Source organism: Photinus pyralis, unplaced genomic scaffold, assembly GCF_008802855.1.
Source record: "Photinus pyralis isolate 1611_PpyrPB1 unplaced genomic scaffold, Ppyr1.3 Ppyr1.4_LG2, whole genome shotgun sequence".
NCBI classification, from domain to species: domain Eukaryota; kingdom Metazoa; phylum Arthropoda; class Insecta; order Coleoptera; family Lampyridae; genus Photinus; species Photinus pyralis.
In genome coordinates this window covers 40,244,027-40,270,829 of record NW_022170403.1, presented here as the reverse complement: position 1 = coordinate 40,270,829, position 26,803 = coordinate 40,244,027, and the positions used below count along the sequence as shown (strand labels likewise).

Below are 26,803 nucleotides of genomic sequence, written 5' to 3'. Positions count from 1 at the left end.
CTAAATTAACTATATTTGTTTCTGGTTGCCCAAGGATTGCTGTTTTCAACGATACCAAATTTGTTACAATCGGTCAAACGGTTGAGAAGTTACAGCAGGTTATTGCAAAAACAATTGTACGCCCCACACCATCTTTGTTTTTGAAATAACTGAGTTTTTGTTTTTACGAAAATGACAGATAAACTGGTTCTCTTTAAAAATGTGAAAAAATAATGTTTAGTTTATTATGCGAAATTCGAGGCGAAATTTAAAGAAAATGCCATTTTAAAATTTAAGATGGCAGTTACGCCCTCTGGTGGTCATTTTTAGAACTTGAAGATATTTTCCAGCGATTCTTCATAACCGATTTACCCCCGGATTTACCCAATCATTTTTTTACTCCTAAGTCATACGACGAGCGGTTCCCGAGATATGACCTAGGAACAGTCTTATTGGGTCATCTGGTACGGAGATATTCATTATAAATTACCCAATGGATATTTGTGTTATTTATTACCCCAGGGCGCAAATAGAGATACATCAAATGTAAAAGTTGTAAGAGTTACAACGAGTCGTCTTAATGTATCTCCAAAAACACAGTGGCGCCATATAGCTAGGGGTGCAAAAAAATAATATATATTTTCACAGTTGCCGCGAGAGGAGACCAAGCCAAAGTCTCGTCTCGACCTGGTTCAGTCTCGTTTCATCTCGTTTGGTCTCGACAGACTATCCAAAAACGGTGTAGAGAGTAGAGCACATAAAAGGCCGAAGGCACCAAGAAGGCACGACAAGTATCTGCTAAGTGTTAATCATGAAACACAATTTCCGTATTACTTACGCCCATTTTAAAGATTTTTTTCACCATTCGCATCTCTGCAGCTAAACAATATTAGCTTTCATTACCCATATTTTTGCAAATTCAAAATTATGCCACATGATACCTCTAGCTTAAACCATTGCTAAGTTATTAAACAAAATGGTGTGTATGCCATTTGAAAAATTATTACTATCAAAGTCAGCCATGAAATATATATTATTATTGAAAATAATAGTATATTATATACCGCGGGACTGAAGTAGTACTTTTAATCCCGAAGGTAAAGTTTATGGCCCGACCGAAGGGAGGGCCATAATTTACCTGAGGGGTTAAGACCACTACTTCAGTCGCAAGGTATATACGATATTTTTCGTACTTCCGAAACTGAAACACTTAATATGTATGGAGTTAGAGAACGCGTTCTTTCAAAAAATCGCTGATTAACCAGTTACCATAGGAACGTTGCGTTGGTACGACACTGTGGCTATGGTAGCAAAAATAATTTGGAAACTGTCATTACTAGTGTCATAATTTTGGTGGTGGGTGACAAAGGTGTATTTGATATTGATAAAAAGCAGCCAAAGTAGGTACCACCGAAATCCAAAAAACTATATGAGCAGCAGTACGATGCGTTTAAGAAGTAGTGCCGCATACGAAATGTGGACCAACCTACTGAAATTGCCTTGTTAGTAATTTCATCCTTCCGGGATTTTCGTCAAAATTTAATCCCGGCGGGACAAAAAGTGACACTTCAGTACTTGTCATAATGGAGTGAAGTTGTCACTTTAGTCTCGGAAGTACGAAAAACATAATACCATTGAATTTAAGTTATAAATTCAATGATGATACTACGCATACAATGATATTTGATCGTGGCGTGGCTGACTTTGATGGTAATAATTTTCCAAAAGGCAAGTAAGTAGCCTAACCACCATTTTAATTCGTTAATAACTCAATCTTAGATTATACAAACAAGAACTCAATAATGTATTATAGAGGTACATATACAAGAGTTACAGTATTTTTAATACAGAGTCGACTTACAAACAGGAAAACGCACAAATGCTTTCATTGATGTCCTTATAAATGAATTCATAGCATCTGAAGGCTTTATTGATGGCGTGCGTGTCTATTCCTTTCTCCTCCAAAACGAACCAACCATAAACCATATGGCTTCAAGCTTGGCCTATGTTTATACACCTTGAATTTTGGTCTTGATCTCTTGATTGAGAAAATCGGTACATTTGATAATAAATCATAGTTATTTGTAACTGTAATTTCAGGTTATACCAGATGGAAACAATTAATATCATCTACTAATTGCAGTTAACGAAAGGATTTATTACCTAACATCACTGGAGAAATGCGTAAATGGATTTATTATCTCACACTACTTTTTTATGCGCATTCATTTGCAATTGTAAATAATAAATAGGTCGATCTCGAGAAACACATCATCTCCTATTGTTGCTATACCTAGACAACTACATTTACGGTTCATATATTTTTGAATAACAATCCGCACAGTGACCGTAAAAACGGTTCTTGTTTTTAACTTCTAAAACAGGAAATATACTAATGGACTTTTTAAGTTAATTCCAAGTTACTTCCGTGTTCGTAATCAGTACAAATGAAAGGAAACCACAAGACATTCATGTTGGCCACAATCGACTCTTCTGATAAATAAAATCAGCTGACTAAGTTAACATTTCCTTTTCCCCCTTAACATTGCCTACATTCAGAATTAAAAACTGTCCTATAAATAGCGTCGTTCTTTTTTAATGGTTTGTGCACATTATAATCAATAAATTGTATTTAAAAGCACTTGAAAGACGAACGGATGTGTTGATTAAAGTCGATCTACTCGTACGTTACGTCCATAAAATAATTATAGGATCAGCAGAGAGCCGACTTTGCCGTTGTTACGTGCGATTATCAAACAAGTATTATATGGAATGATGATCTCATGAGCTCACTCCAATGAAAGTCGTTATGCAATGGCGGTGTTTGTATAGTCATTTACATTTTTGCACAACGATGAATAATCAGAAGATAATACGAAGCAGCTTTAACTTTGTGTCAAAATTATGTGATTATCGATATATGTATCAATATCACATCACCTTATGCAGCCTAGGTACTTACTAATTTGGAGGGTAATTTAATTTACATACGTAGGGCATTTATTGTTAAAATACTGCTGAGTAATGCGAGCGCAACAAGCATCTTTTTTTTTTAGTCACCAAACAACTCACACCCTTACGACACCCTCCATAGACCCACTGGGCCGAAATGGTGTTCAGCCTTGGATTTGAAGTAATTACTAACAAAATGCATCGATGATAGGTAATATTAATTACAGTCCCAAAGACCAATACCACCAAGTACCCGAGTCTTATTTTTTTTTTAATTTAAACTTTTCTTGCTACTCGACATTTAAGTAAGTTGTACATTTTAATAAGCATTAACAGGCTAGTACTCTTGGAATACTAACATTTTACTATAAGCATTCTTCTCCATTATTAGACAGTACGAAAACTATTTACTGCAATATAACTATTAGCCTCGCTATTAGCAGTATGTATTTGGTTTTGCTGGTGGTTAAAGTTTTTTTAAGTTATTTAACCACATCACCGAATCATCATCGACTTTATTTTTGATATGGCCCGCCAAAAAGTACGTACTGTATTGAGTAGAATTTTTTACGAATGTACAACACAAAAAAAAACAAAAGTTGGAAACTGGTGGGTCCAACAAGATGGTGCACCCGCATACAACGTTCTAATCGTGTGAGAATAACTATCAGACAAATCTCTTGGAAAATGGAAAATAATAAAAAAAATAATAAAACTCAGAAAAGAAAAAGTAAAAACTCCAAGCGGTGTTCCAGTACGCGCTAGTAGAAATGCCAATAACTCGACCAATAATTCCACCCTCGGGAACACCTGTGGCCGATCAACAACGAATTAAATGAATTCTTGACGTGAAGGGGGGTGAACGGATCCTCACACGCACTTAAGCCACATAAGCGGAGTCCGGTGACTAGAATCGCCCGGTTCTTACCACAGGACTCCATCCACCCCATGTTATCAGAATGCTGGCCAGAGAAGCAGCTCTTGTCTTCTGACATCTGGCCTATTTCGCTTAACATCGAGCTTAACATGGATTCTCTCAAATGTATGCGTGGCGGATATACAGGGTGAATGTACCTCCAAAACAATGTTGTTTTTTAAACAAGCTTTTTATGGTATCCAAAATTATTAAAAGTTTGCAATGGGGACAACCACTAGTTTTCATTACATGTTCCCAAAAAGAGTATTCCTACTTTTTTCGATATGACGGCATTAAATCGGAGATTAAATCGTATTATGTTACATAGGTAATCAAATTTAACAGAAAGATTAGAAATACGTTTTAGACACTGAACATCAGGCATTAAAATAAATTCCTTGCCGAGAAATACCAATTTTTGAGTCGTCTTGTGATTTTTAAGAATCAAATCCGAGATCAAATCATACAAAGGGTTGCGTGCGAGCTGTTCAGTAGAACCAGGATAATTACGCAAGAATGTGTTATTGAAAAATAATTCGCACGGTCAATTTTGAACGACCTTAATTAATCCCCATTGACCTACTTAATTTCTTCCTTACGGTTACCAGATAATAAATGGTGTTCACTAGGAAACAAAGGGGGCGTCTCGGGGGGCGTGCAAATATTTACATTTAAAAATCGGGATGTGTGTTATTTCAATAACAAACTAACCTTGAAATACTGTTACAGATATTTTTTTCAAAAAATGAATCACCTTGCATCTCAGTATTGAGCACGAAACTTAGGGTACGGTACGCGTATTGGCATTCTGTACTATTATCATTGAATATTTATTCAATGCTATTATTCAGAGCAGCTCTGGTCTGATTCGCAGTATACTATGGCTTCACGTTATGCGTAAATTAATAATACATTATGTACTGCGATTCAGAGCACCGATATGGTTTAAACTTTAGAGTTCTGAAACACTGTATATAATGGGTTTCTATAAAGCACGTCATACACTTACAACAAAGAGTAACTTATTCTTTGCTTACAAGAAGTGTGTTTTTATTGTTACCTTTGCAAGAACACTATATTTTTTGTTATTTGTGTGTAATCAAGGTTCTCAAACTGCACTAAAATGATCTATAAAGAGGTATTGGTTGAAATGTGCAACGAGAATACGTTTCAATGATCGGATATTTGGAACTAGTACAACATGGATTTAAAGCGAAATTTAAAAAAAAAAAGGGGTAAAGATATTAACAGTGTGTGGTACGACAAGTGGTTGGCTGATTTTAGTAATAAAAACAAACACTAAACCGAGCACTAAACTATATTGTTGCTCTGAATCGCAGTATATAATGTATTATCAAATTGCTCATAACGTGAAGTCATAGTATACTGCGAATCAGACCAGAGCAGGCTGCTCTGAATAATAGCATTGAATAAATATTCAATGATAATAGTACAGAATGCCAATACGCGTACGGTACCTACTTCGTTGGATTGACGCTGTAAATTTAGAAACGCATTTTAATCTCTGTTTATTCACGATCCGATGATATAATGGATAAAAATAAAAAAGTTGTTTTAGCAATCTTCAGTTTGAGGTCAATATTCTGCAATACATTTTTCCGGAAATATGATTAGTGCTAAGAATTAGTACAATACAAGCTGTGCGGGCCTGCGGGGTTGTAATTACACTAGAAAAGATGTCTCTGTTAGATGAGAGATCTGCTCTCTTCCTACCGCTAATAATAAGTCCGCAAAACATTGGGGTGACAGATTTGCCCTACAAATCTTATGCAGCGTTTCAACGTGAAGTTAAATTCACCGCTTCGGCAATAATTTATGGGTTTACGTTATCCACTGAACGCATTTAGTTCTACTCACAATTAAGTATTCCATGTGGCAAAAATGTTGTTTGGTATTTTGTTGGTCGTAGATGCATTTACATGGTCCTTGCTTGCGTGCATTCCGTCCGTCTGAAGATTTGAGATCTCAGCACTGGGAATTCGTAGAAGCATGTACAAGCTGCAGTTTCCGTTTCTGCGCAAGCGCATTCCAACTTTATTATTTACAACTAAAGACAATTTAACAATTTTAATTACAGAAACATCTTATAAAAGTGAATCTAGTGGACATGTCCTTATGTCCTTTTGGTAAAAACAATTAAACACATTTCCGGAAATCAAATGGAAATAAATTAAACCAATAAATTAAACAAATATAGCAAACGAGCTCCTAGGTATGGCCTCGGGTATAGCATGTGCAAAACCAAATTTTAAACCTGATGTTAGTTTTGCTTTTATTTAAAGTGCATATGTATGAAATTTCATTTAATTGCTTCCATAAATAAGAAAGTTGGCACTGGTCAACTTTTGGAATTGTGTTTTATATGGCTAAATCCGAGGCTAAAGCTATGCGCATATTGAATTTCATGCAATTCGGTTCATAACTAACCTCGTAACTAACGTAGATGTCAAAAGGGCCTACTTTATTTTTTGTCTACATTGACAATTCACGAACTCCGATCTACAAATTTGATAAAAGAATCCACCTGCAAAATTTCATCGTAATCGGTCCATTCGTTTATAAGTTATCATGCTAGCGGACGGACAGACACCGCAAAATTATAAACTCGATAGGAGCTCGTAATAAGTCAAGTATCAAATGCGAGATCAAATGCGAATACCTCTCGAAATATCTTGAGAACAGAGTGTCGTAAGTCGGTATTCATCGCTATACATCTTCTTGAGAATCATTTATTCGACCTCTCGTTCGGTCACTATTAACGGAGATTCCGAGATTTCTTAATATATTGTTTTGGACGGATAGCGAATTTCTTCTGCAGAAAAATAAAATGTGAAAATAGAAAGATTTTTGTGAAATGACGAAATTTTTAAAAATTACCTCTATCTTCACTTTTCTCCATTTTTATAAATTTTTAATTATCTTCGTTTTTGGGTATCTTTGCGAACGTTGCGACTTGTTCTAAATTTTCTGATTTTATGTTGGAAGTTTTCTGAAGTTCTCGAATGTGTTTCTTAACTGAGTTACTTATTATTAATTTTTTCAATTTTTCTTAATTTTATTTTTTTGTGCAAATACCGAATTTAATCCGTAGAGAAATAACATTTTTTTGTGATATCGAAATTTTTCAAAATTAATAACACCCTCGATAACACCGAACCTAATTTTTATGAATATTTAATTATCTTTGTTTTTGTGTACTTTGTGTGAGTTTTATATTTTACATATGTATTTCGGTTTTTAAATTTCCCCAAATTTACACTTACTCCGAATTAACGAATTAATATGAACTGAGTAACGTTATTTCCGAGGTTATTTCCCTATAGAAACCTTATATTACCTTAACATTTCCTCTAGATTTCCTGATATTTCCTCAAAATATCCTAATATTTTCCCAGAATTTCCTCGAAATTTCCGATAAATGTCCCTCATGATCAATCCCTCGAGATATCCGTCATCCTAAGGAAGAATCTTTTAATGTTCTTTAGGAAAGATTAGAAACAGGAAAATAATGTTCGTTATCCTCAAAAACAGACAGTATACTATAGTTTTATTATGCCATATTATAGTGTTCCGTTTAAAAATATTTCCCATAACTAAAAAGACAGAAAGAGTTCGAGAACACCTGACACCCCGTAGAATTCTATACCGAAAAATTCTAGAAGGCGTTGACAAAAAAATTACAAACAAAAAAAAGCGGTTAATACATTTTTTAATCCTGAGGCACGTACTCTTGCGAACGTCAAAATGACCGTCTTCATTGCACTGTCATGGATCAATTTGTATACATATTATTAACGAGCTCCTAGCGAGCTTATAATTTTGCGGTGTCTGTGCACCTGTCGGCACGATATCTCGTAAACGAATGGACCGATTACGATGAAATTTTGCAGGTGGATTCTAAATCAAATTTGTAGATCGGAGTTCATGAATTGGCAATATTGGCCTAAAGCCTAATTTACATTTGGCAAGTTTACTGGCGGAAAGTACTGTCGGTCAGTAAACTTGCCACGTGTAAATGCGCGGAAAGTGCCAGTTAAATAGAAATAGGGTATCAAATTTACTGGCAGAAAGTACTTTCCGCCAGTAAACTTGCCAAATGTAAACAAGGCTTAAAAATAAAGAAGGCCCTTTTGGCATCTCATCTCCGCTAGTTATGAACCGAATTGTATGAAATTCAATATGCGCATATTGATATATGCCATATAAAACGAAATTTCAAAAGTTGAGCCTCTTATTTATGTAGGTATTTCAATTAAATTTGATACATAACCACTTGGAAATTTAACGGCAGTTTGAAAATTTGGTTTTGCACATGCGCAGTGCCAATTTTCTTATTTATGGAGGCATTTAAATGAAATTAGAAACAGAGCCACTTGGAATTAAAGTGAAATTTCATACATAACACTTTAAATGAAAGCAAAACTAACATCAGGTTTACAATTTGGTTTTGCACATGCTATAGTCATACCCAGAAGCTCGTTTTCTTGATTTGTTTACACGTTTATTAATTTCGGTAACCTGGCGTCGAACCCCTTGCAACATTCCGTTTTGTTGTTTTTTGGTAATTTATTTTCAAGAACTAGTTGTCTATAATATTTATAGTACCATTATTTCCTCCAGTTTTTTCAGCTACATTCAATTTACGGCTAGTCATACTCGTGTGAAACTGCGCTTTTCAAAACATGTACAATATACGGGCGATCAAAAATGCCTTTGCCTGTCTCATGTAAAATGTAAGCAAAAATTCCAAAGATGCCTCGGCAGCAGCACTTTTAATCGCGTAGTATTACAATATATTATATTTGTACTAGTGAAGAAAGTGGGGTTTTTCAACTCGAGTTCAAAGTGTGACACGAGGTTTGATACATGAGCGTAGTGCTCGGTATAGTGAGTGTGTCAATTGAACGAGAGTTGAAACACGTTCTTCTCAAGTTTTACACATAATTTGTTCTGAAACTACAATCAAAATTGAAAAATTAATCGTATGCAATAAAGATGTTTGACCTCGTGTTTTGACACATAGCAATCTAGATACAGGTATATTTCAATTTTATATGTCATTATTAAGATTAACGCAGCAACTGTTTTTACTTTCCTCACTAGAGCTGAAAATCACATTTTCTTCACCCTTTTTAGAGATGAAAGTAGTTGTTTCTAAAAGCCGTCTTACACTGAGCAATTTCTTGCACAAGATATATTGCACAATTTAAATTGCATAGTATCATACAGGAAATTGCATGCAAAATTACATTGCAACAAATTATTGCATCAAAAATAGAACCGGTGCTATTTTTTATGCCAGTTTCAATGCAATTTTAAAATGCGCGTGCGCCGCTCGTTGAACATGTGTTTTCAGATCAGCTGTTTAGTGTTTTTCGAGGTGTTTTGTTTGACAAAATCTGTCTTGTCTTGTTAATTCCTTCATTTAGTTATTTGTGTTGCCAGTTTTGCGTTAAAATGTCGTGGACACATGAACAGATTTCTTGTCTTATTGACTTATACAAAATGCATCCGTGTTTGTATGTGGTAAAGGACAAAAACTACCACAACAAGCATGTCCGAAATGCTGCTCTGCTAACCATACTTAATAACATTAAACCGATAAGACCAGTTACCTCAGAAGCTGATGTCCAAAAAAAATTTCATGGATTAAGGACAACGTACGCAAATGAGAGAAGGAAACATTTAGCGAGTATACACAGTGGAATGGCCGAAAATGAGGTAGTTTGTATCACTTTATAGTGTATAATAATAGTAACGTAACCATTTAACTAGGTTTACCATCCGTCGCTGTGGTATTATGAAAAAATGGATTTCCTGGACGACCACCTTGTAGTCAGGAAATCTAATTCAAACTTTTTATTGCCCGAGGAGGGCAATGAAACATCACAAACACAGGAGGAAGATTTACTGGATTCATCAATTAATGAAACTGTAAGTAGCTACATTCTTTCACATCAAAAGTTGAACATTATATGTTTAGATTGTGGAACAGTATGAAGTAGATGACCAAGGAGTATTGGTACCTTTATCACCAGAAATTTCCTCAGATTTAATACCAGATCATCAGAGGTCAGGATGCAGTGGGTTAAAAAGAAAAGGCATTTCAGTTGACACCAGACCTAGCACCAGACCATCATCAGCGGGAAGTGGCTCATCTTGTCATCAGAATGATTTGGAACTTGGACTTGGTGGATTAAAAAAAAGAAGTCTTTCAGTTGATAACAGGTCTTCATCTGCAACAGGTGCAAAAGGAAAAAGTAAAAAGGCAGAAGACCCAGACCTAAAAGTGTTAGAAGCTGTGTCTTCAAGCCTTGAGGGAATTACTGATGCGCTTAAGCCAGGTCTCAAAAGCAGTGAAGATATATTTGGGGAGTTTGTAGCTTCACAACTAAAAAAAATAAGAAATGAAAACAAAAGATTGACAGTGCAATATAATATTCATACTGTTTTGCACGAGGCATTATTGAGTTAATATTTTACAAGATATTTTATGTTATGTACCTATATTACAATTATCCTTATTACACCGATACAGTTTTATTTTGACGTTATTACATAATCATCACTGTAGAGCACATGTGAACAATAGAACCTAAACTAATCCAATTGACTTATTTTGCCACTCAACGCTTCCGACAGTATTAAAATAATCACAAAATTTGTTTCTTGTAAGCAGAGCCTCATTACTTGCTCTAAAACCACCTTGCTGTGATATGGTTTCTAAACTACATGTTTCATTAATTTCATTTTCTGGTCGAATATACTTCTTGTTTCTTACAGCCAAGAAATTATGTAATATGCAGCACGTTAGCGTAAGTATTTCTGCTTTTTCAGGGCTTAAATTTATTGTGTTTTGCAAAATTCTAAATCTGTTTGTTAAGATGCCGAAGGCATTCTCTACTGTTCGTCTTGCCCTGGACAGTCTATAATTAAAAATTCGTTTTTCCACAGACAATCCCCTTAAAGGATATGGTTTGATTATTCTTTTTGATAGCGGAAAAGCATCATCTGCCACAATAACATATGGCACACTTAAGGCAGTGTCTGGTAAATGACGGTCTTCTGGAAAGTTTAATAGGTTTCTATCAATGCCTTTTTTTAGACTACTTTCTCTGTATACTCCACCATCACTTATTCTTCCATTGACTCCAACATCTACATATAAAAACTTATATTCCGAATCTACCAATGCTAGTAACACTATGCTGTGGGATCCTTTATAATTAAAGTAGTAGGATCCACTGCTTTTAGGAGCTTGAAAATTGACATGCTTTCCGTCTAAGGCGCCAAGACAAAAGGGAAAATTCCAAAGTTTTTCAAACCCTTTGGCCACGTTTTCCCATTCCAGAGTAGTTCGAGGCAACTAAAATATAAAGATAATAAACAGCCAACGTATGAATCAATTTTACACCTGTATATATGTTTTCATTAGGTTTTGTATGATAGCTTTACACACTTCCATTACAATAATACTTATGGTACTTTCATGTATTCTTGTTGCATACATTAAGTCTCTAAACGTATTTCCACTGGCCAAATACCTTAGTGTTACTGCTAATCTGGAAATAAGTTAGCAGTTTAGTACTAATGAAAGGTAAATTAGGTAATATGTAGACTGTAGAGAAATATTTCAGTGTACCAACCTTTTGTCACTTGGGATACTTTGTCGTAACTGAGTATCCTGTTTTTTAATGATATCATCTATAAGGGTTAAAAGCTCCATAAATGTATCGTTATCCATCCGTAAGAAATTCCTATATGCATCTGGATCTTCATGAAGTAACTCGTTTTGCAAAAGCGATAAAACTCCTTTACCCACATCTCTTTTTTTTAACCATTCTTCCTGCCACAATTTTCTCTTTTTGTTCTTTCTGGCAGCGCGTCTTTTTAGAATTTTACGAATTACACATATACCGATCAATCCACTGACAACAGATATTCGTCTTTCCACATTCATTGTATACAATAACAAACAAAATAAATTATTGAAAACTTGTGGTAATTATAGGTTGGGGTTGTATGATTGTCAGCTGGTATAAATTATAGTATAAATGCGCAGAATCCTCGGCTATATCTTGCACAAGAAATTGCATAGTATAAAGCAGTCAGCTCACAAATATTTGCTACATTTTATAGCACAAGAAATTGTGCAATTTCTTGCGCAACAAATTGCATAGTGTAAGACGGCTTTAATGTAGTTGCAGAAAAAACTACATACATCTTTGGCCAGTACATGAAACTAGGTTTGGATTCGTTATTTTCACGTTTAAAAGTACAAATACCAAATTTCGTCGAGATCTGATTTTTTTCGCACCCTGTATTTATAGGTCCACACCTTGAAGTAGGGATTTTGGGTAAATTTTTGCAAAATTAAATAAGACAAACCTATTCAATCCTTATCTGTCATGGTTCCCAAGCTATCCATTTTGGACATTCGGTTTACATATTTGGAAAAATGCTTTTATGCATTTTAATTGTTAGACTCTATATATTTCTTTACTTTAATAACTTTAATAACGGAAGAACTCGACTAAACCCAAGACTAAACCTTTCTGTCTCCAGCTCCATCAGGATGCATACTGCTCGGAAGAGATTGATTTGCGCGATTGACCAGATCAAAATGCACTTACCTACATTACTTATTCGGAGGTCATTGTGTTCTGTGATTACATTTTGCGTCAATAAAACGACAAAAACCCTATCGCTTTAGTAGCGCAGCATCTGATCGAAAACCGCGCAACCACTGCGTGAAACAAAAAACTTTCCAGAAATCTAGACATTATACGTATACCTACCTACTAGAGTGACTAATACCACAGATTAACCAATACATAACGAGGAAATGCCGGCAAATTAAGAACTTGTATGCGCTTGGTAAATTATGTAAATGTAAAATTAATGAAAATAGAGTTTATGTAACAGATCGATAATTTAATCTAGCCAAGGTCATCGAATTGTCTGCATTTTCGGCACGGTACAAGCCATGAACATACTGACTGATCAATCGTACCTAAAGTACCGAATTCTGAAGGAAATATAATTAGAACTTATTATGCATTTATAATTCTGGAAAACGCACGTTTTCCAACTAAAACCTATAAATTAAATTTTATTTTTGGAAATGTTCTAATGATATTAAAAGATATAGGGACCGTCTGCTCTTGAAGATGGTTTGCATTGATAAAATTAAAGGTGCCCATTCCCAATTAAAAAAATATGTAGTAAGTGCAAAACACGTAGAGATGGGACTGAACAAGAGCGTTAAAAATCCGAATTAGGCGATGACACACCCCTCAAGCATTTAAAATGAGATATTTTAACATAATTAAAACAAATGTAGGTGTGAGAACGAACAAAGGGTTAAAAAAAACTATTACCTGTACGGACGTTATTCCTTAAAAATCAGACGTTTGGAACACTTTTTCACGTTGAACACAACACGGTACAGAGAGGTTAAAACGCTACTACTCATTAACGACTATCGTGCAGACATGCACAGCCTACGCCCCATCGATTATTTCGGAAAAAAGTTCACACAATCGTAAAGTTCGTTGAATTCGAAAAAATGAAACGAGTCGCCGCCGCAGTATGGCCACACTCACTATTTTTTCATTTAAATTAAAATCGCAAATACAGAACCCGAATTCGATAGCGTAAACTACTTATTCCTGTTCAACGATTCACCTCCGACATGAGAAAGAATGAGAGATAATGCGCACGCATCATCATTCGAACATGCAGTTCTCAAAACGTTTCCTTTCGTTTAACTTGCATAATTTTAATTGATTGATGAATGCAAATTGGTACGTTCATAATTAACCGGAGAAAGTAGCACCGTATATGTAATTCTCTGAGCAGAAACCTATCAATTCAATAGGTATATAATTTATACCTTGTATCAAAGAGTGCCTCGCTTGTATACTTCAAGTCGGTCCTTGTACAGGATGTCACAAAAATTTTAGCAAGACTTTTAACTCACGTTCGTTTAATGTTGGAGGCTAATTTTCATACAAATACAGTGTACGATTGTGCAGGTAACTGTGTTATTTTTGAAGAAAAAAATTACGTTAAAGAGGCGAAGTTTTGGGTATTTATGAAAATTCCGCGTAACAATTAAAAAAACACTGAACAACATTAATTTCTAAAAAATTGTAGGTATTTCTTCTTAGTTATAATGGTTATGATCAGAATTTGCACATGAGGAAGTTTCATTTTGATAAGAAAAAAGCAGAAATTAATACAAAAATAATATTACAGACGGCGGTTGCCATTCATAGTTAATAAAGTCACTAAATATAGAAAGTACCGCAATCCATTGGGCTCGTGTGTTAGAGAGAGAACGCATGATTTTTGCCCAAAAATGGCGGAAGTTACCAGATTCTAGTAACTTTAATGTTAGGAATTGTTCCACCTGTTTGGAGATATCTGTATATATTTTTATCATTGAACTATATACTCTGTATATATATACAGGGTATATAGTTCAATGATTTTTATAAAACATGACAGTACTATGAAGTTAGGTTATAAAAAATTACAGCTATTCAGATTTTATTTGTCAATTTTTTTAAGTTGGCAGCAAATTTTCCCAAAATGGCGGATGATTGCGATACTTTCTATATTTAGTGACTTTAATAGTAAATATCTAGCGATTTTATAGAGACAATGTGGCCATATGCTCATATCCGCAATTTTTTCCAAATTTATCATTGAGCAATGAGCCTATGGGAGAATCACATATTTTTAGTGTTTGTAGGCTAATGGTGCGATTTACGCAAATTTTGCACTGAAGCTTACTTGTAGAGAATTTTATTATCTTCAATGCGCATATAATAGCCGTTTAATTAAATTTTATTAAATACGAAGAAAACTATAATATCAATCCATCCAAAGATTATTTTGTGTACCTACATAAATCCTGCGTTTGAAACAGTTGCTTACACATGACACAATACGAGTATTTCAATTAATATTGGTTTGCGCACGTATACCAAACCCATAAAAAGCACAAAATGTAATTATACCCATTACAATTTGGAATTGTTAGATGCCCATTTCTTTTCAGTTATCAATCGATACATAATAACCTGGGATAAATAAACAAAAAACCTTCAAGTCCAGGCGTATACTGGAAATAAAAACAAATACCTTGTTACCGTTTTTTTATTATTTATATTGTTGATAACATAATGGATTTACTAGCATAAACACATTTACTCTTACTTTTCTGATTTGCAATTTTCAGTTTTCGTTTTCCATCCAATCTAGTTTTTTCCCACATGTCGGTTTCAAAATGTGTCTAATAGTACAGTGCAATTAGACCCAAACCTCAACATCCAAAGTAAAGTTTCGCTCCAACTGCAAATTGTTCTATACAGTCCAGTGTCCACAGATTATTTGGTAGAAAGGTACACTATTTTAAGCGTCGGGTTTGGTTGGGAGGGGGGAGGAAACTGGAAAATTAGTAATTTTGATTAGTTGTTATTAAATATTTAGCAAACTATGTGGTTTAGTGCGAAAAGTACCGTATACAAAAATAATCTACAGTAAATTGCGAAAAAAAATGGCCTCGTATATAATCTTGCTAAATTGAACCGTTCCAGAGTAACGGAGGGTGTAACAGTAGAAATTTTTCATCTTTTTTTTAGATTCTTTTGGAAAAAATATGAGATTATCACTAAGGCAAATAATTTTTTTGTTAAAACAAATTGCGCTTTAGTGACCGGTGGTATGTTACTGATATGTTCTTGAAGGAACGATAACCTTAGGTACCACTTTCTCAAGGGGGACCACTTTTTAAAAAGTCTTCCACTATGAGGGGCAGTAATTCCTGGGGAGTTGCAGGATGTGTTGTTATTGCTCTCAGGTGTCCGACAATCTTCCATCCCCACTTCAGCGGGTTCTTCTTCTCATGCAGCCACTGCTACACCTGATTGTAGGTTCTAAATAAATGTTCCTGCTGAAGTGGGGAGAAGCGCAGTCAACTTGAACAGTGAATGTATAGGATGCTTTGAAATATCCTGCAAGTAACACTGGTAACGAAAACAAGTCAGATCTTCAGTGTTCTTTACTTCAAACATAATTTCATTTTTCCATAAAATCGAAAAAATACGAAAAATGTCTACTTTTACACCCTCCGTAACTCTGGAATCGTTCACTTGGGCAAGATTTTACACAAGACCATTTTTGTTCGCAATTTAATGTAGATTACTTTTGGATATCGTACTTCTCTCGCCAAACCCCATAGTTTTCTAAATATTTATGAAAAACTGCACAAACTACTAATTTACCAACTTTCCTCCCTCCTCCCATTCAAACCCGACGCTTAAAATGGTGTAACTTTTTACCAAACAATATGTGGACTGTATAGAACAATTTGCAGTTGATGGGAAACTTACTTTGGATGTTGAGGTTAAGCCGTTTTTTCGACTAATTGCACCGTAAATGCCCGTTTGCACCGACAAATTTAAGCGGAGCTTAGCTTAAGCGTAGCTTAAAATTCATGGCAACCATTGTCCCAATAATCGTTGCCATGGATTTTAAGGGACGCTTAAGCTAAGCTCCGGTTAAATTTGTCGGTGCAAACGGGCATAAAAATGCAACATGGTCGAAATATGAGTAAGTACGAATTTTGTTCACTACTAGCGTCTGATGACATGATTATTAACCTTTACCTGAAACCGTCAAGAAAATCTAAATTTCAGGGCTATTTTGACATTAGAAAGTTGATCTTTACCTGACTAGTACTGTAATATTTTTGCCTGACTCCCATTACAGTCCTAGTACATGCAAAATACCTAACAATTAGATCGTTCATTGAATAAGTTATTCAATCAACGCCAACGATTGGATAATTATAATGCAGACTATGTGGATATTTTTAAATATTAATATACCTACGCAAAGGATAATGGTTTTTTAACTACTAACTACTGCGCCAGTCATTAAAAGGTTTCGCCTTTTCGTACCTCTTTCTTGACTTTGTGTGGAGCGAATATTAAGAGGTAGAAATTGCATGGGGACTGACATGTTGGGTCCTTCATGCAAGCCAAATATGCCTTAAAAAGGGGATCTTTACCTACTGCTCGAGTCGGTGTAACATCCTGGCACCTGGCGATGTGAAAGACTGAACTGGCTGAAAAAAGTACCTAGAGCGCACATTGAGACGTCACTTTCAAAGGGCTCCATCGGATTCAAAAGCGGAGTAGCATGAGTCCTACAAATCCTGAAAATGATATAAACTGGCAGTGATGAAAGTACAGTTTGGATTTTGGTAGCATTTCGTGGAATCTAGCATATTGACCATCACCCTCTGGAAACAGTATACCTACTGCATATCTTCTCAAAAACAAGCTCTCTTCGATCCTTGTTCCAATGTGCGCGACAGTGATAGATACATTGTTTTCGAACACCAAACGATGGACGTGGTTCTGAATATCCTCTTTCCTGATTATGATCCCACAGAAGACGAACCGTTCACTGCGAAATGCGTTCCCGACAATTCAATTTGGATTCCAGACAAGACTGGTGGATCGTGTCCGCTAGCAATAGGCGACAGACCACTGACGGACTGGGAGGGCAGCAACAAACTATCCGGCAGTTTTTATAGCTCCCAACTACAAAGAAATCCGATGGTAGGCGATACGTATACAACCGGTCAGTGCGCACAGTTTTCGAATTCAAGTACCTGAGACTGTTATTAGAACACAAGCCCTCCTTGATCAGGCAATGTAGTCGACAAAGCTAAAATCCTGCTTCATATCTATTTTAGAGATACACGCGCCTAAAATTGCATCTCCCAAAGAAGTCACTAGAGTTGATTTTCGACTGTGCAGGTCCTCCCATACTTACATATGTATGATCTAAGCTTACAATGAAACCTAAGGTTTTATAAGTCGAAGATAGTCTCTGTAACATGACACTTAAATGTCAATTCCTTATCAAACGAAAGATTAACGGAATTTATAGTGTAGGTACTGGTAATCAAAGTGTTTCATTTTCTTGTGACATACATTTACATTTACTTATATTTAAGTTAAGTTTATTAAGCAAGCACCAATCATAACCGGCGTATTCAGGTCCTTTTGAAGATTAACTCAGTTGATGATAGAGCTAACCGACGAAAATAGTTTAACATCATCTGCATATATTAATACGTTAGACGAGACGAGACACTATCGCTATCATTAACAAATACAACAAACAACAGGGAGCCGAGATTGGATCCTTGTGGGACCCCTGAACAAGCTTTATAAGGATTGGACTTGTAACCACTGTAAGTTACGTATAGTGTTCCGTCGGTTAACGGGTTAATTAGGATCTAATGAGTTCTATGTACCTAGTGTGCAGAAAGAGTGACAATTTATGCAATAGTAGGTATATTATGGTTAACGTGATCAAAGGCCTTACTAAAATGCATGTAAACGGTATCAACTTGATCTTGATTATCCAAAACCTCATGGCAGTGAGAAAAATAGCTAAGATTTGATACTGTAGAGCGACTTTGTACAAAACCATGTTGATGAGATCATTATTGTTTGATATTATTGTATATTACGTATATATAGCGCTGTAATATTATAGATCAAATGGCAGTGCAGACGTTACGATAGGCCTGAAGAGTTGGAGTACGTCCAGTGGAGAACGAAAAAGTTTACACAGAGAGCTTCTAAGTGTATAACGGTTGTGAATGACTTCACCTTGTCGGAGCGTTGCGAAAAAGTTTGTGATGGTTCGCATGGATGGCAATGTTGGAAATTGCTTGTGTGTGTGATGAATCTAATTATACCAATGTATACAGGAATTTTGATTGGCAGATACCATCAGTCATTATTAAACAACTAAAGCCTCGGCTGAAATATTTGAACTTGTTTTGGACCAAGTTAAAAAAAGGGCCCCAGTATGCAGTAACGCTTTGTGTTGACGTTGAGTTGAAGCGTTGAGTGAAAAGTTCGTTATTCAATTGGTTGAAGAGAGAACTGTCAACTGCTAGTCATCTAATCAATCCAATATTTCCATACATATTGTATAGCCAGATGCTTTTCATATGCGATGATGGTTATTTCTAAGTAAGTAAGCAGATGGTTGAAAAACTGATGCAAAAATGCGATTTCGTAACAAACCACCATTCGCTAAAAAAAAACTGTACATATTGATACTGCGCTTAGTAGTGTGTCATGTGTGTTTGAAATCATATATGCTACAATATTATGCCTTAACGTTTGTGGGTGAAAGATATTTGATAAGACGGTTATAAATATTTTACTATTTCCTGCTAATTACTACAAGGTCATTATTTTCTATTCATACATGGCTATGATAAGAATCGTTAATGATATATGTTGGAAGGGATCTAGGACACGCCGAATGAATGCCCACAACGCCGACACGATTTTTTGATGGTCCATATCGCCGACTATAGGGACACTACGCCGACCGTGCCCACATCGTCGATTATTCAAAAAATTATCAAAGTCCTCGTGTGAGATCGAAGGGACTTCAGCGCATTTTTGTGTGGCAGATCAGCGTTTCAATAGCCAGTGTTGACTCTACCATCAATAAAAGATCTTGTCGGAGGCTACCACATTCCCTTTGACGGTACTCACTTCCGACATCTCGTTCATTCGCAATTCGCGGTTGAAGATTTGACTCCGCCATCAGGAAGATCGTGTCGGGGGCTATCACCTTCCTTTTGACGGTATCCACTTCCGACGTTTTGTTCACCCGCAATTCGCGTTTGAAGATTTGACTCCAACATCAGGAAGATCTTGTCGGGGCTATTACCTTCCGTTTGACGGTATCCACTTCCGACCCCTCGTTCACCAGCAATTTGCGTTTGAAGATTTGACTCCACCATCAGGGGGATCGTTTCGGGGGCTACCACATTCCCTTTGCTTTGTTGGTACCCACTTCCGACGCCCCGTTCACCTCAAATTCGTGTTTGAAGTTTTCACTTCACCATCAGTTAAATTTTGTCGGAGGCTACCACATTTCCTTTTTCGGTGCATACTTATATTACACCCACATTTTAGTGGATTTCGCTAAAAACCTTCCACAAGATAGTACTTAATTTTTGGGGCACTTCTCATTGCTCGAGGTTCTATTGGCGACACGAGAAAGAGAGACGGCGATTCGAGATTTACCGCGTGACAAAATTCGCAACGGAAGGTAAAAGGCGCCCGAAGTTGACTACCTCTCGAAGACGCGCACGCGCGCCTTGCAAAAGGTCGTTAATTTCGCCCCTAGGATAAAAAACAAAATTCAGCCACGCAGGAGTTCTCTCAATTTTAGTTAGAATAAAAGAAATACAAAAAATGTCGAACCACCCTATTGAAAAAACGATGACGAAAAAGCACAAATTGGAGATGACTCGGGGCCGTAGCTACACGGGGACAAGAGCAGGCTAGACCTCACTTTGTCCGCTATTGAAAATTGCTTAATATGACGCAATATAGCATGCTCATAAATGATCAAATATAAAGAAGAGTGCTGGGTATTGGACAATTTCACGTTTGTGTATAAATTATTTTCTCTGTACAGGGTGGCCAGATTTGGTCGTTAGTATGCGGTAACTCTGAAACTAGTAATAGAAAAAAACTTGATATCGTAGCCTCTTTAAGTTTAGTTTATACTAGATGTTGAAAACCAAACTGGCCTACTTGTTTTTGAGTTATGAGTTTATGACCAAAAGTTACATTTTTTGATTTTTAGATGCAAGCCCATAATTTCTTTATTTATTAAGTTATCAGGAATGCGTTTTGCATAATCTACCGTTTTCAAAATAACTCTACGCCCTACGGGGTCAAGTAAAAAGTTATCGGACGTAACCTCAATTTTTTAATGGAACACCCTGCTTAATCTAAACAGACAGCATATTAAATTCTCTTTTCACAACTATAGCACATCAGTGATGATAGAAAAAGACAAAAATACGGAATGCACCGCAAAAAATTACTCACAATAAACGATTAGTAATACTATGTAAAAGTTGTTTTTCTTAAACAAAACTGTCATTTTAAAAACACAAAAGGGTTCTATGTGCATTTAAACCGTGGTTTGTCCCTGTAAACAAAATCAATTATGGAAAAAAATATTTGAAGTACCACCAAAATTTGCGTTTCAGTTGGCAACAATCCTCAAATAAACATAAAGTATCTAACTTCAACGAATAACGAGCGACAAGAAGCGAGTTCATGATTTTGAACTTTCTGTCCATCCATCCGTCTGTGTGTGTACAATGTACATGATAACTCGTGAACAGTACCGAATTTTCCAATTCTGTTTTCAGTAATAGGTAGACAATGGTCAAGGATCTAACTGATTAAATTTTGATCAATAGTCGTTAACCGAAAGTGACCTTGTCGCTCATTGTCCACAGGGTACGCAGAAATATATGATCATATTTTGACAGATAGTTAGTCTATTATGTGTTGTGCGTTAGCGTGTTTCTCCACTGCATATAAAGCGAACAAAAACATAGCGATGGACACAAAATAGGTACCGTTGTTGTCGGCCTACATTTGGTTGGAAAATCGAAAATTCGAAAGCGCAGATCGATCGTGAGCTCGCGCACATTTGAATGTGCACAAATCATCCGTGTATCGTGTCATAAAAAGTTACATTGATTTTAGCAGCGTGGATAAACGCTCTAATGGCGCGGCGGTCCGAAACGAAGTGCAAGATCAGCGGAGATGGTTAGCCGAAAGTGGCGTCCTTCCGAACATCGCGTCTTCTTGACGACAAGATTTTCACTATTCAACAATACGTGAACAAACAAAATGATCGTTTTTGGTTACCGGGGCAGATCGAACGACAATTTTGAGTTCGGAGTTGCCACCGGACAGCAATAAGAACCAGCTGCTGTGACGAACGAACTCTACTCGTCATCGAGCAGGGAGTCAAGGTGTGTACCGCGAAAAGGTGTTGAACGACGCTTTGCTACCCTGGACACGCAAACAAATTCGGTTCCAGACCGTGGACATTCCTGCGGGATTCGACACCGTGGGATAAGTCCCGTAGGGCCCGTGCTACACAGTAATTTTTGCGAGAACCGGTTTCTTGCCTGATTGCATCGCAGGAGTGGCCGCTGTATTCGCCATACCTGAACCCGACGGATTTCTCTAGATAGAAATCTGGTCCATTTAGGAGGCCAAGGTGCACACAAAAAAACACACACACAGTGTTATTTGATGCCCTCAACAGAAGTCTTCAGCGTGAATGGGCCAAAATTCCGCAGTCACATTTGGTCATGCGTTCATCACCAAACTCAGCAGAATCGTGCACGGCAAAGGCGCACACATCGAACAATGATGATGCAAGAGTCGAAAATAATCAATTTCCAACATTTAAACAAAAATGTAAAATAAAAATGTTCATTAATAACGAAATTACCTACTAATGAGTCCTATTTGTCCTACGCCACCCTGTATAATGGTACAGTTTATTTCATTCCAAAATCGCTTCCCTTATCACTGCATTCTCTTTTTCAATATCATATTAGTCTTAGCAGCTTTTTAAAAATTGTTTTGTATATCCGTACATAACTGAAATAAGCCTTTGATGGTTCTTTAAATTCATTTAATAAATTTAAGTTTCCCTTGCAAAGATCACCATTATACTAACAAGCCTTTGTCTAACAGTCTAGACAATTGTCTGCTTGACTGAAAAGGGAATTGGAAAATTCGAAACCGTTCGTGACTTATTATCATGTACGCAGACGGACAGAAAGTCCACGAAAAATTGCAAACTGCAATACGTGCTTAATAAGTAGTCTGAACCGGACCTCCTGATTATATATGTCTATTTTTTGAAAATAATCAAGTGACGCGAGCGAGCTTGACTTCATCAAAAGCGACAAAAAGTCTTGAAACGATATTTAGAGCTTGGGTGAAAGAATTAACATAAACAACCCCGTCCGGACTACAAATATAGTCAATAGTGGCAAGAAATGGAAAAGAATTGTGAGATCAAGATTGACCCGATTTTGTCTTAGCTATGCCGGCTAATTAAATCAAGCTGTCTAATGTGAAATAACACGTACGGCACGGTACACTGATATTTTCGGTGGAATAATAGGGGTAGCATCTGGATAAAATGTTGCGTACTAGTTAACGTACACTTTTCAAGTTTTCAAAAGGCATAATTGAAAAAGATTTGAAAAGAAATGCATCCATCAATCGACAGTTTGAGTATCACTGATTTAAAGCTTTTTGATGTTTGCGCTTGCGTAACGAAAAATAAACACAACGAAACGACATTTTTCAGTGTCAATTGAAAATGTCAAAAATTCGTTTTATTTAAGAAATTTGTGTGTTGCAGCAGAGATTTTAAAAAGTAGGTTTTTCTTTTTATACATTTTTCTAGACATTTTAATTTTTTTAAATTTGGTTTGCAATACCACTTTTTATCTTTCGTATTTTTAGTGAGTAATGGGTAGAAGTAGGTCCAGATCGAAATCGCCTTCCAGAAGAAGGGAAAGGGAGCGAGACAGAGAGCGAGAACGTGAAAGAGATCGTCGACGGAGAAAGAGATCAAGAGATAAATCCAGAGACAGATCCAAAGAAAGGGATAGGAGAAGGCAGCATTCCCATGATAGGGATAATCGACGAAGATTTTCTCGTTCTAGGTCGAGATCACTCGACAGGGAAAAGAAAAAATCTAACTATGTTGATAAACCAACAATTACTGCGGCGGATTTAGAGGGGAAAACACCAGATGAACAAGATATGCTTAGGATGATGGGATTTTGTAATTTTGACACTACGAAGAATAAAAAAGTTGATGGAAATGATGTAGGAGGTGTTCATGTTATTCTAAAAAGAAAGTATAGGCAATATATGAACAGAAAAGGAGGTTTTAATAGACCTCTTGATTTTGTTGCGTAATTAAAATTTCTGTAGGTAATATAATGTGTAGATCCTCAGGTGGAAAAGTTAATAATTTATCGAACAGTACATTTACAACTTATGTAAGTACATTTTATTTTTAGTATGTGTATTACCTATTAGGGAAATTAATTTTCGTTGTTAATTTGTGGTGTGGTTATAATTGTAAATTGGATATGTAATTATTGGATAAGCTGCGATTATTAATTATTTCAAATATAAATTCACATTACGCTACTTTTTTGTGTACTGTTGGAAATTCTTTTTAATATATTTATTTCAAGTTACATAGAAAGAGGTTCAGTGATGCGATTTTTGCTAATCGGAAAAACAAAAGCTATACTACCTATAAGTACCTATGTATTTGAAACTTCGTCTGATCGCTTTGAAAATTGATACACATATGTTCTTCAGGATATAAGAAAGGTCGCTATTGTTTTTCGGCTACATAGACTAACGGGCCAAAAAGTTACAGCCTAAAAACTGCCGAAACCCCCAAAAAAGGTTTCTTTTATAATTCTTGTTACAAAGAACATATGAATGTCCGGTTTTCTGTGTTAGTAAATATTCCTTAAACCTCTAGGCATAGTGTAAGTTCTATTCTTAACTATGCTCTTGGTATCTATGCACATTTAAAAAATTGCGCATGCGCAACCCAACTTTTGTATTTGTGTAATCCCAATTTTTTTATCTGTTAAGATAGGTATTTAAAGGAAATTTTGTATGTTGGGACCTCAAATGAAAGTAAAACTGATGCCGATCAAAAAATTTATTTTGCGCATGCGCAATCCGATTTTTTGACATCTCGGTTAGTTATGAACCGAATTACATGAAATTTTGTAAAAGGCACCTCATATAAAAGTAAAACTGATGTCGATAAAAAAATTGTTTGCGCATGCATTTCAAATTGTTTATTTGTTAATGAAATTTTGTACACCTATACGGACCTCAAACTAATGCTGATTCAAAAATTTGTTTTACAAGCAATGCTGATCTGGTGGGACAGAATCAATCCCTCAAGGTGTGTTGTAAAAATGATGTATGTGCAAAGATCTCAAGGATCGTTCAGTATTCAGTTGTTTCCGATTTTTTCCTTTCAAAGAATGATTGTGATAACGTACATACGTTTAGAGTCTTGTATAACAATTTTTCTTGGTTTTTAAGAAGGGCTGAAGGATGGTCACAGCACATCACAAATTGTTTCATTCTTGATTAGAGTAATGTAGGCCAGACGCGCAAGATTGATTGTTTAATTTAGTTTGATACGACATTTAAATTGTAGTCGGAGAACATATGACGAACTTAGCTTGCAAAATTAATGGTAGTTCTGGAAATAGATTTACTTTATGTTTTTTGGGTTGCTGAATCCAAATTCCTAACTTCCCACCAAAAATTCCCTCCGCAACCCTCCCAAACCTTGAGAATAAGAAAAAAATATGTTAAGAAAATAGAAGTCGTTTTTTTTTGTGGTTTCACGAATAAAATACCTACAACTTTGAAATGTAGTATAGTATGAAACCAAAAACGTCCTAAAACATGTTTACGTACTACGCATGTAGGGGGCGCTGGCGTGCGTTGAAGTATGCCGGGCTTCATGAAGTAAATATTGGCGGATTGAGCAAGTACAGTTCTAGAACTAATAAATCTATATTTTCGCCGACAATGATCACCGATGGATCAATTGATGCCATTTCAATTTTCTGTATTAAGGATGAGACAGTCTGCGTTATCGTCCTGACGTGCGTGCGGCATCAAGGCGCGAACGCCCTACGTCAAAATATGATATGATCTTTTTGTCGCAAATTTTGTCTACTTTCCGAATTTCCAGATAGTTTATCTCTGAAAATACACAAAATAACGCTATTTAAAAAGAAACGATATTTTTTCTTTTTTTTAAATTTGGTTGGGGGGGGGTGGTTGCGGGGAATTTTGGGTGGGAAGGGAAGTTGAAAATTCGGATTCATAGACACAGAAAACAAACCTATGTCCAGAACCACCATGAATTTTGCATCCTAAAATTATAAGAGGGAGGAATGTTGTGTATTCAATTTAATTTATAGTTGGCCGGCCGAAACACTAGGGTTGCTAGGCATTAAATATCTAAATAGAATGAATAAAACTTCAACATCTAATTTATAAAACTGAATGCTTCTTTTTAAGCCTTTAAACGTAATTATATTGCAATTACGGGAAGGGGTGCGCGCAATGGCATTAGATATGAATCTTAGAGAAGGAATAGTAATACACAAAAACGGCAATTGGCATGCGTGTAAGAGCTCATATTGCCGTGGCGGAACCACACGCACAAAACACGCGACATCTCTGTAATTGTAGCGATATCAAGCACCTCAAATTTTCAAATCGCGCGATCTCAAGGTTCAACCTGTCATTGTGAAAGGATTAAAATAAAGATTGTCGCTTTCTTTGATAATAGGAATATGATCGAAGGTCGCTGTTTGGACAAATAAAATTGTCGTTTAACTTGGAATTTCGATTTATTAGTTATTTTATCGATTAGCGTGTAAATCTATTACTACCTAAACCAAACTTTCCTTTTTCCAATGATCATGATCTTTCATCTTTGTATGCTAAAATTTGGGTGGTATTCCACTCTGTCGCTACCTATAGGCAGTAGTGCCCCTTTTAAGGCCTCTTAGGCGCAGCGTGACAAATCACCTTTTTCGCTCACATTGATTTCATATACGCCGCACCGCGCTTTGCTCAAGAGAGCGAAAAAGGCGCTTCGCCACGCGTAGGTAAGTGAGCGTTGGACTTTAATACCCCAGCCACACACTCGTCGAGTAGCATGGGAAGTAGCGTGACGAGGAGGCAGAGACGTAGTGTGGCCACATCACTTGCAATGCCGCACGTCATGCTCCTCGTTCTGCCAATCGCTCCATGTTTTGTCGGTTTTTTTGGGCGCGAGTCAAAGGATCGGCAATACGAGCGCAAGTGACTGGCCACATAATCGCGCGAAGCGCTGGCAGAAAGCATGATCCTTATTTTTTTTAATGACGAATAGATGTCATCCAACATCTGCGTTTGTGAA

General features: G+C 36.2%; 4 protein-coding genes across 5 annotated transcripts in view; 2 read left to right on the top strand and 2 right to left on the bottom strand.

The window, feature by feature from the left end:
• The window catches only part of LOC116164855 (protein hu-li tai shao-like), a 78,537-nt gene extending 64,960 nt beyond the window's left edge, over nucleotides 1-13,577 (bottom strand). For both annotated transcript variants that reach the window (XM_031479089.1, XM_031479091.1), the window contains exon 1: nucleotides 13,249-13,577. The gene's annotated coding sequence lies outside the window, so the exon portion shown is untranslated. The remainder of the gene's footprint in view (nucleotides 1-13,248) is intronic.
• On the top strand, nucleotides 9,055-10,367 carry LOC116164858. Its single transcript, XM_031479095.1, has 3 exons — nucleotides 9,055-9,589; nucleotides 9,644-9,802; nucleotides 9,852-10,367. Exons 1-3 carry the CDS (start codon nucleotides 9,326-9,328, stop codon nucleotides 10,341-10,343), a joined length of 915 nt encoding a protein of 304 aa, XP_031334955.1. The 5' UTR covers nucleotides 9,055-9,325; the 3' UTR covers nucleotides 10,344-10,367.
• On the bottom strand, nucleotides 10,285-12,603 carry LOC116164856 (putative nuclease HARBI1). The gene is made up of 5 exons (XM_031479094.1): nucleotides 12,502-12,603; nucleotides 12,257-12,450; nucleotides 11,515-12,206; nucleotides 11,283-11,430; nucleotides 10,285-11,234 (listed from the first exon to the last, which is right to left on the bottom strand). Exons 3-5 carry the CDS (start codon nucleotides 11,826-11,828, stop codon nucleotides 10,464-10,466), a joined length of 1,233 nt encoding a protein of 410 aa, XP_031334954.1. The 5' UTR covers nucleotides 11,829-12,206; nucleotides 12,257-12,450; nucleotides 12,502-12,603; the 3' UTR covers nucleotides 10,285-10,463.
• Nucleotides 13,578-23,084: 9,507 nt separating the features above from the next.
• Nucleotides 23,085-23,991, top strand: LOC116164842 (U4/U6.U5 small nuclear ribonucleoprotein 27 kDa protein). The gene is made up of 2 exons (XM_031479068.1): nucleotides 23,085-23,203; nucleotides 23,293-23,991. Exon 2 carries the CDS (start codon nucleotides 23,299-23,301, stop codon nucleotides 23,752-23,754), a length of 456 nt encoding a protein of 151 aa, XP_031334928.1. The 5' UTR covers nucleotides 23,085-23,203; nucleotides 23,293-23,298; the 3' UTR covers nucleotides 23,755-23,991.
• The last annotated feature ends 2,812 nt before the right edge of the window (nucleotides 23,992-26,803 follow it).

What these genes read in the sequence shown, in the direction of transcription:
- LOC116164858 (XM_031479095.1), top strand. Translation starts at nt 9,326, where the DNA reads ATGTCGTGGACACATGAACAGATTTCTTGTCTTATTGACTTATACAAA. An exon ending in GTGGAATGGCCGAAAATGAG is followed by an intron (nt 9,590 to 9,643) that starts GTAGTTTGTATC and finishes CCATTTAACTAG; the next exon opens with GTTTACCATCCGTCGCTGTG. An exon ending in ATTCATCAATTAATGAAACT is followed by an intron (nt 9,803 to 9,851) that starts GTAAGTAGCTAC and finishes TTATATGTTTAG; the next exon opens with ATTGTGGAACAGTATGAAGT.
- LOC116164856 (XM_031479094.1), bottom strand. Translation starts at nt 11,828, where the DNA reads ATGAATGTGGAAAGACGAATATCTGTTGTCAGTGGATTGATCGGTATA. An exon ending in AGTATCCCAAGTGACAAAAG is followed by an intron (nt 11,431 to 11,514) that starts GTTGGTACACTG and finishes ACTTATTTCCAG; the next exon opens with ATTAGCAGTAACACTAAGGT. An exon ending in TAATGAAAACATATATACAG is followed by an intron (nt 11,235 to 11,282) that starts GTGTAAAATTGA and finishes TTTATATTTTAG; the next exon opens with TTGCCTCGAACTACTCTGGA.
- LOC116164842 (XM_031479068.1), top strand. Translation starts at nt 23,299, where the DNA reads ATGGGTAGAAGTAGGTCCAGATCGAAATCGCCTTCCAGAAGAAGGGAA.